This window comes from Diabrotica virgifera, chromosome 2 (assembly GCF_917563875.1).
Source record: "Diabrotica virgifera virgifera chromosome 2, PGI_DIABVI_V3a".
In the NCBI taxonomy this organism is placed as follows: domain Eukaryota; kingdom Metazoa; phylum Arthropoda; class Insecta; order Coleoptera; family Chrysomelidae; genus Diabrotica; species Diabrotica virgifera.
The window spans coordinates 630,716-648,537 of NC_065444.1; the positions used below are offsets into that span (position 1 = coordinate 630,716).

The window sequence follows — 17,822 nt, forward strand, 5'->3', positions numbered from 1 at the left end:
ACGATAAGGTAGTGTTTATAAGGAATTTTTTCATTTTTTGAAAAGCGGGCCTAGCATACTCTATAGGAGCACGTATTTCAACCTCGTGGTCTAGATCGTTTGTTATCCAGCAACCAAGATACTGGAATCTTTGTACGGGTTCTATCTGTTTGTTATAGATACGAATATTAATGTCGGTATTTGGTGCACGTGTAACAGCCATTACTTTTGTTTCATTTGGGTTTATATTCAGCCCCAAGCTACCTCCCTCTCTGGTTATGATATTCAAAAGTCTTTGCAAACCCTCAGTACTGTTCGCAAGAATAACGGTGTCGTCTGCGTATTTTAAGTTGTTTACGTATTCTCCGTTGACTTTTATTTATTTTTCAATATTTTCGAGGGCATTTTGAAAGATCTTTTCGGAATATATATTAAATAATAGTGGAGAAAGTATACAACCCTGACAAACTCCTCTTTTTATTGACATTTCTATTTTGATTGACGCCATTTGATCCCAATATAGATTTTTAATAAGGGTCACATTGTTATGGTCTATATCATGTTGCGTTAAGCCTTGGTTTCCTCGAAAGCCGCACAGACAAACTGCGACCGTAACACTGCGATGAATGACGTCAGATTACGGTGGAAAATTCAAGGTTCTTCACTGCGGCAATGCAATGTGTAAACTCAGCAAGCGGTGGCTTCCAACGCATCCTTGGAAACCACTGCTATTATTTTGGGTGGTACAGTTTTTATGACGTCATTCATCGCAGTGTTACGGTCGCAGTTTGTCGGTGCCGCTTTCGAGGAAACCCATACTTTAGGGTTTCTACGAATTCTGTATCTGTATTCTTGATCAATATATCTTGTTTTATTTAATATTCAACTTACACTGCAAATTTTTTGGCGGACACCTACCTTTATTTTTTCTATATTGCTCATTTAAAAAGCTTGTATTTCACAGAAGTTTTAAAACGAGTCGTCCATGATATTGTATGCCAAGGACTTGCTTGTTTCTTTGTGCACTGCATACTTATTTTTATGAATGAATCTTATATAATTATGTTAAAAATAATTTTCATTTTCCCTTCTCTTGAAAAGTGCACTCATTTTCCCCCGCTGCAACTAATTTAATATCCAAGGGCATGTTACGATAAGTCCGTTTTCCATAATACCTATGCATTGTTCTGTTGATATTTAAAATTAAAAATTATTATCTTTACTTCTTCCGAATATAAGACCGTGTGGGTAACTTTTAGAAAATGATTTTTTTATCTCGACCCTAATTATTCCTTCGTCCTATTAGAGGTAAAACTCACTAAGTTCACTTTTTTGAGATTTCGACATTTTCATCAATTTTTACTCAATATGGTACTGCCGAGCCTTGGAAAAGTCATCCAGTGCTTACAGCCTTCTAATTGCTGATATAATTTATGGTACAATTCACTAAGCGCATTGTTGTGAATTTCAGTTTCAAGGTAAAACTCATTAAAAAATGTATTATTGTACTGTGTGAATTTTTATTTACAATCTGGAGCGCCGATCAGTACTTAGTGATTTTTCAAACAATACGTTAGCAAACATAAACGTAGATCGAGTTCCAGAGTTATCAATATCTGATATAATAGCGAGAGTGAAGAAGACGAGTGAAATAAAGTGCAGGACCCTAAAATTGGTTGTCCCGAGATGCACGTAACGGAGGCTAGCGGCTGGTCAACCTCCCTTGCTAAATCTCTGGGCAGCGTCAGTGTGTGCTTAAGAAGACCGTGTCTCCTTAAACGCTGCTGCGCTGCGCGGATCATTAGCAAGTGAGGCTGGCAAGCCGGTAGCCTCCGTTACATGCATCTCGAGATAACTCATTTTAGGATCCTGACTACAAATATAATGAAAAAACTGAGACCGCAATCATGCGTTCTAACGCTAATGCTCCTTGCATATGGATATATAGTGATATTGTGGAATTTACACTTTGTGTAATAGTAAGAGTGCTTGTTGTTTTTCGTGATTCAAAGTAAACAAAACAGTGTAGCGTGTGTAAAGAATTTATGGGGAGGCTAAGCCTCCCTTGCCTCTCCTAACCAGCGGCCACTGTATTCCATCAAGTCGTCCTACTGTCTTACCATCATCATCATCATCATCATCATCATCAATGGTACTACAACCCTATGAAAGAGCCTCGACCTTCCCAAGTCTATTACGCCAGTCAGTCCTATCCATTGCCGACCGTTGCCAGTTTACTGCGCCTATTTTTCTCCCATCCTCATCTACACCATCCTTCCATCTAAGTTTTGCCTACCCCTATTTCTACTTCCCACAGGTTGTGACATAAGGAATCTTCTAGAAGGGTTGTTCTGCTGTGATCTTGCTAGATGTCCTGCACATCTTAGTCTTCCTATTCTTATAAGAGATACTACGTCTTTACCACCAAATATATGTTTATATCTGTGGTATACCTCGTAGTTGTACCTCCTCCAAACACAATTTTCACAGATGCCACCGTACCATACTTCAAGTCTTACCATACTACTTCATTCTATTTAACACCTCGACAATGTAAGAATAATGCAATGTTATAATATTTAGACTAATCGTAATTCTTTTAGGAATACTTTACTTGCATCAAGACGTTTTGATTTATATGGACTTTCTGCAAGGAGCACAGTTTCTTACTCACTTACCAGAAGATATATCGGCAGATTCTCTCTTTAAAAGTATACAATTAGTTAACACTACGATAGGCAAACAAACTTTTAGTCAAATTGTTGAGAAGTGTAAGTTTAGTTAGTATATATTTAAAATATTTAATTTCTTCTTCTGGAAGATGCGTTTTGAGAAAAAACTTTATGACATACAGTGCGTGGTTATCTTAAATTAATCTCGAAAAGTCAGGTCATTCAGCCCTTTTTAAATTGTGTGATATAGGTCTTCCACTCTAACTTTTCCCATGCGTCACGATTTATTTTAAGTTTAATCAAAAAATAAAGTAAAACGTACGTCGATGTGTAGATCATTAATACATACTGTCAGAGTGTCCGTGGTCATATTTAGGAAATTGCTATTATCCCGTGAATGTATTTTATAAAGTTATTTTATTGAAGTGTTTATGGAAGTTGGACAAATGCCAGGTGAATGGAGAAGCAGTATATTAGTTAGTACCTGTCTACAAAAACAAGGGAGACATACAACAATGTACAAACTACAGGGCTATAAAACTACTTAGCCACACCATGAAAATATGGGAGAAAGTAATTGATAGACAAATATCCGATAATCAGTTTGGCTTTATGCAGGGCAGATCAACAACAGATGCAATTTTCATTGTAAGGCAACTGATGGAAAAATACAGGAATAAAGAGACCAACGCTCATATGGAATTCATTGATCTTGAGAAAGCATATGATAGAGTTCCTCGAGAGATTTTGTGGTGGGCACTCAATAAGGAGTCCCTGGCGAATATGTAAAGATTGTGAGAGATATGTATGAGGGAGTAACGACTAGTGTTAGGACAGGTGTGGGAGAGACTGGTAAATTTCAGGTGAAAGTAGGATTGCACCAAGGCTCGGTGCTTAGTCCTTATTTATTCTCATTAGTTTTGGACCAGATAACAGCGAAACTACAGGGTAGCATTCCATGGTGCCTAATGTATGCTGATGATGTAGTGTTAGTAGGAAATAGTGAAAGAGACAGAACAAAAACTGGAACAGTGGAGACAAGCTCTGGATGAAAAAGGTCTATCTTAGTAGGATAAAAACAGAGTATTTGGAGTGTTCATTTAAAGATGGAGTTACTACAAATAAAATGGTATCTTTGGATGGTGAAATGATTGTGAAAAGCAATAGTTTTAAGTACCTGGGATCGGTATTACAGAGTAATAGAGAAATAGATGGAGATGCATGCAGTAGAATTAGGGCTGGATGGATGAAGTGGAAAGAAGCGAGTGGTGTGTTGTGTGACAGAAAAATTCCAATGAACCTGAAGGGAAAATTCTATAAAACAGCCATAAGACCGGCTATGATGTACGGAACTGAATGTTGGGCAGTGAAAAAGAAAGAGGAACAACGAATGCATGTGGCGGAAATGAGAATGCTTAGATGGATGAGTGGAGTGACAAAGAAGGATAAAATTAGAAATAAGTATATTAGGGGAAGTCTAGGTGTGGCACCAATTGATGCCAAAATGAGACAGCATAGGTTAAGATGGTTTGGTCATGTTCAATGTCGGGACGTTAATTACCCAATACGAAGAATAGTTGAAGTGCAGATTCCTGGAAGGAGTAGGAGAGGAAGACCAAAGAAGACCTGGGGGGAGACGATAAGGCAGGACATGTTGGTAAAGGGGATTAACATTGATATGACCCAAGATAGAATTGTGTGGAGAAATGCAATTAGGGAAGCCGACCCCGCATAGGGATAAGGCAAATAGAATGATGATGACGATTTTATTGAAGTGTTTAATATTTTTTTCGCTATTGAGGAGATTGATGGACTCAACATTAAGCATAAAGATAAGACCTACAAAATATAAAGCTAAATATAGAACGGTACTAAATAAATTAAAAAACAGTCACAACAAAAAAGTTAATATTGTTAAGAAGATTTAATATTGCCTAAGGTTGAGAAATACAAAGCTGTCGAGTGAATTACATAAATAAATTATTAATATTTTTAATAATATATCGTACCTTTGGGTAAACAGTGATACAAGTGCAAATTTTTCACAAATTTAGTTATCAACACTACGATATTACTAATACTCGTCTTTGTCTGGGGACCCCAAAGTCAGTATTGCAACTCTTCCTTTATTTAACTGAAATATTTATTTTTTGTAAATATAAAACCACATAAACTTTATTGACAAATAAATAAAACTTTATTGATTTATAAAACCAAATAAACAATAAATGCAACTAAACCAATAAAGTTTCACTGTCATTGAAAATTATAAACGCCAAAATTCATAAATGAGAGACCTATCAAAGACATTCTGTATTATTGAAGTGATACTTCTTAACGATCGAGAGTGAAATTTTATAATGCCGGGCGCATGCGCACACAGACAGTATGTAGTTCGTTGCTAATCTTTCAAGATATATATGTATCAGCGCTGTCAGCAAATAAGTCATTAAAAGGATATTAGTGTTTTTATTAAATGTATTATTTATTATAATTTTTGTGTCTTTGGATTTGTCTTCCTCGGGAATAAGATATTTTATAATAATAGTTAGTATAGTTAAAGTATTTTTGTAGACTTCATTTGGTCTATTAAATTTGTCAGTATATATGAGAAATCTTGTAACCTGCCAAAGCAAAGGCAGTTTAGCTCAGTGGGAAAGTGTGTGACCGGAGATCGAGAGGTCCCGGGTTCAAATCCCGGACGATTCATATTCTTTTTTTTTTTAATTTTTGGTATCGTTTTAATAAAAAAATTTTAAAAGTGGTAGGTAAGAAAGTTAGTTTAATATTTAAATAAATTACATATAACCTGTTAAGTATATTTATTTCTTTGAAATTATATAATAGAAATATAACTTCTTACATGCGTACAAAGTACACACACATTCTTTTTTATCCTTGTTTAACTTATGTATTGTGATTTCTATGGAAAAGCTGCTTAATTTTGTGATACCTACTAGTTTCTGTGAGTAAAAAAGAGACCTAGTATAAAAAGTAATTCGTGAATAATTTCATGCATGTGCAAAGATATAATGGAAGAACTGTATCAACCAATGTGCAATGTATTGATGAAATATTGATTGTTTCAGAACAAAGAATGTAAATTTGCTTTTGGCACCAATAACTTTTATTTCATTTACTGAATAAATGCCACGTTTAAAATTGGCTTTAAATTGAAGCAAACTTCCAGAAAAATGTGCTCATTGTTTTTTTAATGTTAAAGTATTAAATGTTTGCAAGATTTGCCAATGCACTGTATTTAAAAAATATCTAAAATTTGAGAACTGATATGTTAGATCTAACGAAGAAATTATTAGATATGTTATCTAATGTAGAAGAATAGTGTTACTCAGATCCCGACTCTCGTAAATTATTTAATTGGTATGTGCTTTAAGTTTTAATATTTCTGAGGCAAACGCTTAGTTTGAAAGTTTGAAAAATAGCTTCTGTTAAAAAATCTGTCCAAAGCTGAATGTTGTAATCTGTGTATATTATGAACAAATTATTTTTATACTTCTGTCCCCTAAGCGCCTGCTTTAACCTAGTATATAGTATATAATGTGTCCACGGACGGGGCGCCCAAGAGGAAAACTTTTCTTGATAAAATTTTTTGCTTGTTCTGAAACCCTATAAAACGAAATAAAAATTCAAGTTTTTCAAAACCTGCCTAATTTTGTACCCAATTTGATGTAAATGTCTATAAATTTTTGCACTAAGTTCGAAATCGTAACAATAATCTAGTGTTGCTAAGCTACAATGTACAGTTACGGTCATTGAATAGTTTACAGGCTTACGTATCTAGGAGCCGATTTTTTAAATTGTTACCTCGTTTAAACTCACGGTTCTTAGACATTACTACGGTTGCCTAAATCGACTAACCAATGAACATTAAGGATGAGATTACGTCACGAGAGTTTACTGTCATTTGAATCGTAATATGATTTTTTTCGAATCCTGAGAAAACCAAGTATTTTAGAAAAATTTAATCGCAGGATGCAAGATTACATTATTACCGAGGGCGGAAAGCCCCTTAGAATAAACAAGCAGATTCTATTGAATGAAATATTTGAAATTAAATATCACACTTCTCTTTTATTTTCAGCCCTGTAACTTATTAAAATAAACATTATAGAAGTTTTCAGGCACTTTCAGCCCTCGGTAATAATGCAGTCTTTCATTCTGAGTTTAAATTTTTCAAAAATATTTATTAGTTTTCTCAGGATTCGAAAAAAATGAATACAATTAAAACACATTGAGAATTTTGACATGCGTCAAAGTTTTGCATTAACTCAATGTAAAATTCTGAACTGTTGAATTCCAGCTTCCCTAATAATTATTTTACATCAAAAGACATTAGAAACTATTTGAAGAGGATTGAAATCTGTATTGGAAATAACTGTTAAAATTGGTCTACGTAATTAAACATATTCCAAAATTTTGTAAAAATGTAATACATTTTAGTTTTCAGCCCAAACGTAGGCCACCCACAATGCAATAATGTTCACATTTTTGAACTGTCAATATTTTTATTTTATCATGTATTGTTTAAAAACAATACAGTTGATAAGGTACCCTCAGTTGCGGAGAAAGGATTAGTAATAAAGATTTTTTTATTCAGTCAATGGTGTGAGCACTGTCAGCATAGTAATGTGTGGCCTTTCTTTTACACGCATACCTATTGTGGCAAATGTATCATATTTTTCAAAATTTTGGAATGCATTTAAATCGTAGAACAATTTTAACTTTTGATTTTAATACAGATTTTAATTCTCTACAAGTATTCTCTCATGACTTTTGACGTAGAATAATTAGGGAAGCAGGAATTCAACAATTCAGAATTTTACATTGAGTTTCCTATGGCCGTTTTTACGATTCACCACCCGGTATAAGATAAAATGTGGACTATTTGTCTTATTATTTCATAATAACACAAATAATACACATATATACACAATAACACACATTCAATGATCGAAAATAATTTAAAAATATGGGAATGTAAACTCTTGTGACGTAAAGTCAAAAATATAAGTCTCCCCACCACCGTCGGACAAGACAACCGTAATAAAATCTAATAACCGTGGTTTCAACTCACCTTTTACGTCAAAGTGACGTTAACAGTGGTGTATCTAGAATAGTTTATTTAAAATTAAAAAATAAAAATAATATAAAAATATATTTTTCAAAGTTTAATAAAATGGAAAGTATATAAAGAAGTTTTTTTTGAATGGAATAGATTATGGTCTTAATAATGAAAACAATGAAGTCTGGTTTGAAAATACCGATTTTATTTTATATATATCCAAAATTATCCAATTTTTGTTTGATTTTCAATATGCACATACAACAGTGCGTAAATCGTTCAGCTGGACATAGGGAACATACATTGGATATATTTAGATACATAAATACGTACATTGTATTATATTAAGATAATTGTGGCAACTCCGCTGTCTCAATGAAAATATACTTGTTAGAATTAAGATGCATTAACCTCAAAATTGACAAATAATTTCGGCTGACACAAATAAACGTCAAAACATGATATTCTAGAACTATTTTTGACCTAATGGGAAAACTGTGTCTGTTTAATTTGGAAATTAATTTTTAAATAAAAGATATTTTAAAAATTAAAGTAAAATTATTAATTCATGAGTCATAATCTTTGTTTTTGATTTATTTATGGACTGCCTTGCATTCAAAATCATTCATTCTATTCGTTGTAACAACTCTATTGCACCAGAAACTCGTATTCGAACAGAAGTTTGAACTAACACAGGTTAGCGCAGTTGCCACAATGATTTCAATGTATATTCCCTATGTCCAGTAGAACGATTTACGTACTGTATATGGCTCACGTCCAAATCTGCAGCAACTTGTCTTAAAAACCAACCTTCTTCGAGTTTGGCAATTGCTCTTGCTTTTGTGCATTATTCAAATTTATTATAACCATTTTGGAGGACTTTGATATCGTTATTTTATGTTTCAACACTCGCGAAATTTTTGACAAGCATTGACTTTTTGACTTTGACATTTATGAAATCCGTACGACACTGTAATTTTACAGTATTATAATATAAAAATTAAGGTGTAAACTATTCAGTGATCGTAACTGTAGCTTTTGTTGTTTGTTTGGGTTTATATGACTGCGGACACTAAGTCCATTCGCCAAATGTAGCTTAGTACAATGTAGCTTAGTACATAACTGTAAACTCCGATAAACAATTTGCGAACTGTCATTTTTTTTTTGAAAATGTTAAGCGTTCAATACAGAATTTATCTTGTGATAAATTTCATTATTAAAATTATTGGAAGAAAAATTATTTAATTATTAAATAATTGCATGTTTAAGGAGAACGGCAAAATCTGGTTTTATAATCAAAGAAGCGAAAGGGTTGTTCTCCCAAGTTATTATTGTTACAATTTCGAACTAAGTGCAAATATTTGTAGGGATTTACATAAAATTAGCTATAAAATTAAGCACGTTCTGAAAAAATTTAATTTTATTTCGTTTTATGGGGTTTTAGAACAAGTAAAACTTTTTATCAAGAATGACATTTTTCGACACCCACGGACACCCTATCCGTGGATACACTGTATAAAGGTATTTCATATTATTCTGTAGAAAAACATACTGATACAAAATTTTGGCAATAGAACGCCAAAGCAGCCAAAGATACTGAATACATTACATAAAAAATTAAACATTTTTTTAAAGGAAGACATATAAACATTGCTACAGCTAACCGATTATAACGTGACCGGTGAAAATCTTTCCCTCGAGTTGCTCATAGCAAAAAATATTAATTTTAACAAAAATAAAGCAATATTTACATGCAGTTTACCAACAACATAACACTGCATCAATTTAAACAATAAAACAAAGGTTTAGATGTTTACATTCAATAATTACCAATGGAAAGTTTTTTAACAAAGTAGCTATCAAAACGGGCAATAGAATATGCACTTCATTCAAGAAGACAAAGGAACTGCTACATATCTACTCCACATCCCCTACCCTGTTTAAAATATTCCTGAAAAAAACTCTGAAACCATGGAAACGAAAGTGCGAATGAATGGGTATACGGGTAAAAAACGAATACCTATATTGGGACCGTGCAAGTTCGGCAAAGCGACCCCTATTTCTACGCTCTGTACTTTTATTCGCTTTTTTAATTATATTGGCCAATTATATTAGTCCTGGTTGCTGGATAATTGTCAAGGCCATAGTCCAAAAAAATAGTAAGAAGAAAAAATAAGATTCAGGTTATGTTATGAAAACGTGAACAATTGTATGTAGTAAATAAAATTAGTTATTAAAATGCAGTACTGCACTCAAAATACAATTAATTAAATTTACCTTTATATAATAATTGCATATCATATCAATATTGTGGAGCAATATATAATTTTTCTGCTTCAATGACAGAAGGTATGAAATATATGTAAATTTGACAATTTCAATTGACAATATGAATTATTTAAGAAAGTTGCAATATTTCTCCGCGACTCGCGCACCGTCGTTTCTCGTTTCCCTTCCAAGTACTTGCACACCGCGAATACCGTAAGTTTTACTGACGACCAAATAGTGATCAGACGAGACGAAGATGACATCAATTTTATGATGAGAAAACTGGAACAGGAATAAAAGAACTGGAACAAAGAATGGAATGGAAATAAACCTAAAGAAAACTGAATACCTAACAATGAAGAATACAAAAATAAAACAGATGGAAATAGAGGGAGGTAAACAAATCAAAGGAACATACAAGTGCAAGTATTTAGGTTTCATATTATCAAACAAAGGAACAACTGGAGAAGACATACAAAATAGACTAGGACAAACAAGATACTGTATACGAAAATTGAACCCGGTACTGTAGCATAAGAACATCAGTATAAAAACAAAAATAAGAATATATAATACCATGACAAGAAATATCCTGACTTATGGGTGTGAAAATTGCATAATAAATAAGAAAATTAAAACCAAAATAAGAGCAACAGAAATGGAAATCCTAAGAAGAAGCTGCAGAGTAACAAGAAGAGATAGAATAAATAACATAGGGATTAAGGACATAATGGGAATGAACTCAAGAACAGATGAGATTAACCTGGTACGGACATGTCAGAAGAGCAGACAAAAAACGTTGGATAAACAGAATAACAGAGTGGAGCCCGATAGGAAGAAGGAAAAGCGGCAGACCCCGAAGATTTTTCAGAGATGAAGCGAACGATGCCATGGAAAGAAGAAATCTTCAGGAAGGGAACTGGCAAAACTGAAGAGATCTGTTGAGTGAAGGAATACAGTGAACACTGCAGAAATCCTTAGTATACATGTATAAGTTTTTAATCAAAACTAATTACTATACACTGCCATTATTCAAAATTATTCTTCTTTTTTTCATTTAAAGAAGTCCACAACAGTAAGTTTATTATTTCTGCTATTAATAAGGAGTGGTAGAACTTTAATATTGTCAATGAATCTGTCAAAATATTCATAAGCTCAGTAAATCGATTGTTGAATCGGCAGGTGTAAAATTACAATTTTTCCTTACCAGCCACGTTAGAATCGGACAGCTGTACAAGATCAAGTATCGATATATTTAAATCGATTTTTTTGTTGATCGATACAACGATTAATTATTATCGAATATTGCAGATATTTTGTCCGTAGTAGCACAAAAATATAAACATTAGTGCCTTCTAAATTTTTTGAAATACCTTGTGTACTAAAACTGTTAATGGATTGAATTACTTCCGTATATCTCAAATTCATCAATCGGTGTTAAAGTATGGTTTTTATATGTCACATAATGTGTATTTATTTAGGTTTGAGCCCGGCTCAGATTTTTTTACTGTGTGAGTTATAGGAAAAGTTCATTTTAACAAATATACTGACTGATTCATTAGTAGATAAGTATTTTACGAATATTACCTATATCAAGTTTCTCAGTTTTTTCTGTTGCAAGCTTTCAAACATTAGCTGTCAAAATATTCATAAGCTCATGTTGCATTATGAGAAAGCATTCGATAACGTTCGATGCACTTGAAAACTCCACCATAACACTGAATAGTAAGTCCATTGAAAGAGAGCAAATTTAAATACCTGGGAAGATGGCTTTTTGAAGAGTGGGCATCGGACAGGGAAGTAAAATGTCGCATTGAGCAAGCTCGAGAAGCTTTCGTAAAATTCAGGAAGGTACTGACCACTGACTTGTTCAGAGTTCGACCTTCAATTGAGACTAAGGTTTACTAAGTGCTACGTATGGTCGGTACTGCTATCGGCATGGAGGGCTGGACACTCAAAACGAGGGATATAAACAGATTAGAAGCCTTCGAAATGTGGCTATATCGCCGTATCCTAAAGATGCCACGGACGGCGAAAGTCACAAATGTAGATGTCCTTAAAATAATCAACCAAGAATGTCAACTTTTCGAAATTATCAAGAAAAGGAAAACGGCATACCTGGGTTACATCATGCGAAACTAAAAAGACCAGTTCCTTCAACTTATAATCGAGGTTAAAATTGAAGGCAAGAGAGGAATAGAACGCAAGAAAATGTCCTGGCTCCAAACATAACGCAATGGACAGGGATTACTGACATATAACCTCTGATATCGTTCGTCCGCTATAACTTTTCCCATGCGTCACGATTGATTTTCAAACAAATTAAGTCAAAACATAAAGTAAAACAAACGTCGATGTGTATATACATTTTGTATACTGTATATTATATATACTACACACATCGGCGTACGTTTTACTTTATGTTTTGACTTAATTTGTTTGAAAATGAATCGTGACGCATGAGAAAAGTTATAGCGGACGAACTTTATTTATGCATTGCAACAAACAGAGAGATAATGGAAAATGTGATCGCTAACATCCATTAATGGATTTGCATCTAAAGAAGAAGAAGAAGATTATATATCTAGGACTTGAAATTATGTCATGGCGACGTAATATTTGCCAATGGACGAGAATCCACAGTTATGAAATGCTTCGCAATACTGCTAAAAACAGAATTATTTAATTCTGACTGTCTAACATCTCACTTGACAAAACAGTGGACGCCTACGCAGAAATGCACGGCACCTTAAGAAGAAGAATCATATAAATGTAGTGTTTTTAGTAGTCTCCTTCTTCTTTTGGTGCTGTGTCCGTTTTCAGACGACCGTCATCATGTTTACGAGTTCTTGAAACCTTTATCGTTTTTAGTAGTAAGAGACCATTACTTTACACTTCTAAAACCGTATCAATTCCTTTAGTTCCTTCAGCACTTTATACACAGTTTTCAGAATATTGCATGCTCTCTTTAAACCTTTACTTACGCGTATTCTTGAGAATTTTACGCGTTATTCTTGAGAAGGAACAGTATGTCCTTTTGTTCCTTCACTATTTTATATATAACGTTCAGAACATTTCAGACCCTCTTTAAAACATGTGCAGGTAAATGTGCCAAAATTTTATAAACGTCATAGACAATAAAAAGTCAATATTCAAAATTTGTAATTGATAGATAATATTTTGTATATCAGTCAGTATATTTTTTTAACGAGTGTAAATAAATACAGCACTGGGACTAATTTTTTTTGCTATGTACATGACAATAGGCTCTCTTAAAACAATAATACTCTCGAATTTTCACCGCAATATTCTATGCAAAAAGTTGAAGAACAAACATTTAGTTGATACTTAGTATTTGGGTTGATTGTTGAGTGAATAGAACACAAAATAAGATATCCAAAATTATATGAGCCCTCTATCTAGTATTAATATTTCATGACAATATAATTTGAGGGGATTGATATGTACTGAGGTTTCTATGGACAAGCGGCTTAATTTTGCGATGCTAGTTTCTGTGAGTAAAAAAGAGACATAGTATAATAGATGGGATGAAAAGTTCGTAGGCTGACACATAGATGACACTACTGGTATTAAATCCATATGATGTTTAGTCAGCCCTAACCTTCAAAGGATGCCTGTATCAATTTGACAGCTGTCGAAGTATTAGTTTATTAGAATATAGGATTTTGAGTGAAGCAACGTGTGTTAGTTAAAAAAATGGATAAAAAGGAATTTTGTGTCTCAATAGAGCATTGCGTTTTCGCTAAAAGAAATATTGTTGATGTCAATGCTTGGCTTGATACACATTATTCGGACTCTGCACCAGGAAAACCAACCGTTGAGAAATGATTTGTTAAGTTTAAACGAGGCGAAATGAGCACCGAGGACGATGCACGCAGCGGACGCCCCAAAGAGGCTGTTACCGACGAAAACATAAAAAAGTCCCCAAAATAACTTTGGATGACCGTAAAGTGAAGTTTGTTGAGATAGCTGAAACTTTTAAGATATCAAAGGAACGTGTTGGATATATTGTGCATGAATATTTGGGTATGCGAAAGCTCTGTGCAAAGGGGGTGCCGCGAGAGCTCACAATCGATAAAAAAAAACAACGAATCGATGATTCTGAGAAGTGTTTGAAGCTCTTCAATTGTAATAAAACCGAATTTTTGCGTCGATATATTATAATGGATGAAAAATGGCTCCATCATTTCACACCGGAGTCCAATCGACAGTTTGCCGAGTGGACTGCACGTGATGAACCGACTCCAAAGTGTGAAAAGACGCAACAGTCGGCTGGCAAGGTTATGGCAACAGTATTTTGGGATGCGCATGGTATAATATTCATCGACTATCTTGAAAAGGGAAAAATCATGAACAACGACTATTACATTGCGGTATTGAAGCGTTTGCATGACGAAATCGCGAAAAAACGGCCCCATTTGAAGAAAAAGAAAGTACTCTTTTATCAAGACAACGCACCTTGTCACAAATCAATGAAATGGCAAAATTTCATGAATTGGGCTTCGAATTACTTCCGCAGCCACCGTATTCACCAGATATGACTCCCAGTGACTACCACCTGTTTGCTGACCTCAAGAGAATGCTCCCTGGAAAGAAATTTAGTACGAATGAAGAGATAATAGCCGAAACTTAGGCTTATTATGAGGCTAAAGATTTTTTTTATTATTTAATGGCATAGACATTAGTCATTCAGCCAGTTGAATTAAAGAATATACAATCCTATCCCTAATAAAAAACTTAAACAGAATCAATATACTAATACAATAAATAACACAATACAATAATAATACAATAAAAAAAATGATGGATTTCTGATAAAATGATATAACATTTTTGATAAAAAAGGATGCAAATCTGAACATAAATCATAAAAAATTTCACTCCCGCTTACAAATCTTATAGGGCCGTGCGTGTATCTGACAAGAAATGTATAATGATATTGTATATTTGTTGTGAGCCTGTAGCCTAAAGATAAATTGTATTATAAAAATGGTATTAAAAAGTTGTATGACCGCTATAATCGTTGTGTCGTCCTCGAAGGTAACAATATTGAATAATAAAATCAAATTTTATCAAAAACAAAATTCTTTCTGTCAGCCTACGAACTTTTCAGCCTAACGATTACAAAGTAATTCGTGAATAATTTCATGCATGGGAAAAGATAGAGTGGAAGAACTATAGTTTTATTGCCGCATTTTACATTTTCAAACCTCTGTCAGAATCAACAAAATCTCTGTGTGCGGAGTGAAGTAAAATACTATTAATAATTAATGTTGCAGTGCTGTATTTAACAATTTGTTTAACTTAGAGATGTTTTAAGTCTAGTTTAAAGACCTATTTATATAGTTTTTAAATTATAGATAGTTTAAAATTCAACCAAAGCCCATCTCAAACTTGAACTAGGTTTAAAATGTTCATAAAGCGTCTTTAAATAAAGATACACTCACCGTCAAAAGATAAACAACAAAAATTTGCGAAACTTTTTCAAATTTCAAATAAATTTATTTTTGGTGGTGAGTATACATGATTTAAAATAGTTAATCTAATGACTTTTATGGAAAGTCTATTTCCTACTAGGTTTTAAAAATATTTTATGTGAAAATAATTATATATTTATTTTCGATTAATTCTTTGAAATATATTTTTGAGTAGTGTTAATTTATACAAGTGTACATAATATAGGAACTGTATTCAGTACCTACTATTATTTCGTTTCAGCACACTAGCAGCTCCAGTTTAGTTATGACATAATGAATATTAAGACATGGAAAATATATTTATTCATCTATTTTATTAGTTTGTTTTATTTTCCCTTGTGAGCTGATGGTAACACCCTAAACTGGCACAAGCACGTTTTTGCCCAAAGACCAAACGAGATGAAAAGATCACTTTAGAAACACAACTCAAAATAATAGAAAGAAGACAATTACAAAGTGAAAGGGACATTGACCCACAAAACATTAATGCATTCAATAAAGACATATCGAAAGTTTTGAGAAGAGATATTAGGAAATTTAAACATGAAAAAAATCGGACAGACTAGAGCAAAACAAGAGCATGAAAGTAATGAGACGAAAAATGGCGACAAGTAGAAAAGAAATTTTTCAGCTTAGGTATAAAAAGGGTGAGGTAACAATAGACAAACAGACAATACTAGGAATAGTCGAAGAGTTCTACTCTATATTATACACACACCAAAGTAACAACATAAATCAAGACGATAGACAAAAGGTACAAAACCAGGGATCTGAGGATATTCCAGAAATTACTCAAGATGAGATACAATATGCACTCAAAAAATGAAAAACAACAAGGCTCCAGGAGATGATGGAATAGTTACAGAAGCTTTAAAACTTGGCGGAACTTCTCTTTTGAAAAAAATACGAGACCTTCACTTTCTGCTTGTATAGTCAAAACATTCCTATAGCTTGGAATAACTCCATTACAGTTCTTCTGCATAAAAAGGGTGACAACATGAAACTAGAGAATTAGAGGCCAAATTTCTCTACTCAACCATTTATACAAACATTACACCAGAATAGTAACCAATAGGTTGGAAGCAAAATTTGAGCTGTATCGGCCAAGAGAAGAGGCTGGGTTTCGCCCTAACTACGGTACAAATGACCATATACAGTGCATAAAAGTCTTGATTTAAAAATCAATTGAATACAATAGACCTCTAATTCTAAAGTTTACAGACTTCCACAAAGCGTTTGATACTATCAAACTACCCGCACTTCTAAAGGCATTGGAAGTGTCGAATTGATCATAGGTAGGTACACCAATATTATAGAACAGGGGTCACCAATTATATTTCCTGAGGGTCCGTTTCGAAAACCTCTGACACTTCCGGGGTCCGAAGTTAACACAACCTGTCTGGTTGTTAAAATTCGGTAAACAAATCAGAAGAGTACAGTGCGAAATTTTTAGGCAGAAATTGTTTTTAACAGTTTTTTAATAAATCCAAAACATCACCTTTTTATCATTTGTTTTTATCATTTTTGGGTCATCTTAAACAAAAAATATTTTCTGTCATTTTTCTCAAAACTTGATAGATTTCAAGTTTTAAGAGATTTATAAACTGAAAAATGCGAAAATAAGCATTTTCGAAGCTGAGAATTCATGTGTACATTATTATTTTTGCCAAGTGCCTAAATTGAAATTTAAACATCCAATTTCAAGATTCTGATGACTTATCGGGGTTTATTTCAATTTCAACCGTTTGTTTTTATTGGCGTATTTAATTAGCACATTTTCAATAATTAATTGAATAAATAAATAAATCATTAAGAAAAAAATATGTTAATAATATATTATAAAATTTTAATAAATGTGGAGTATTTTTTGGGCATTTTTTGCATAAGTACGTACAATATGTATAATAAGTGCGACAGAGACGCACCATAAATTTCGATGTGCGGTGACTTAAACGTCGAGTGGACTCGCATAATTAACAATTAAAAAACAACGGTCTATTCGTTAGAATCTTGAAATTTAATTTATAAACTTCAATTCAGGCACTTGGCAACCTGAAAACTAATAATTTACATATGAGTTTTCAAACTTTGAAAATGCGTAGGTATTTTCAGATTTTAAACCGCTTATAACTCTAAAACCATCAACTCTTGAAAAAAATGACACGAGACCTTTTTTCAAATATAATTTTCGGGGCTAAAAGGTAATTTTGAATTTGTATAAAAATATTGTTTTGTCCGGCATCCCGGGCCCCTTCTGATTTGTTTAAGGGGACATTTTTGAACAGGAATCCACAAAGAAACCGAATCAGAAAATTTGTCATT

The 17,822-nt window shown here is 33.2% G+C and overlaps 1 protein-coding gene across 1 annotated transcript in view; it reads left to right on the forward strand.

Annotated features, from left to right (window-relative positions):
- The window catches only part of LOC114335666 (TBC1 domain family member 14-like), a 45,716-nt gene extending 29,900 nt beyond the window's left edge, over positions 1-15,816 (forward strand). Inside the window, exon 6 of the mRNA XM_028285943.2 lies at positions 2,583-15,816. Coding sequence (XP_028141744.1) covers positions 2,583-2,764 — 182 coding nt within the window. The 3' untranslated portion in view covers positions 2,765-15,816. The remainder of the gene's footprint in view (positions 1-2,582) is intronic.
- The last annotated feature ends 2,006 nt before the right edge of the window (positions 15,817-17,822 follow it).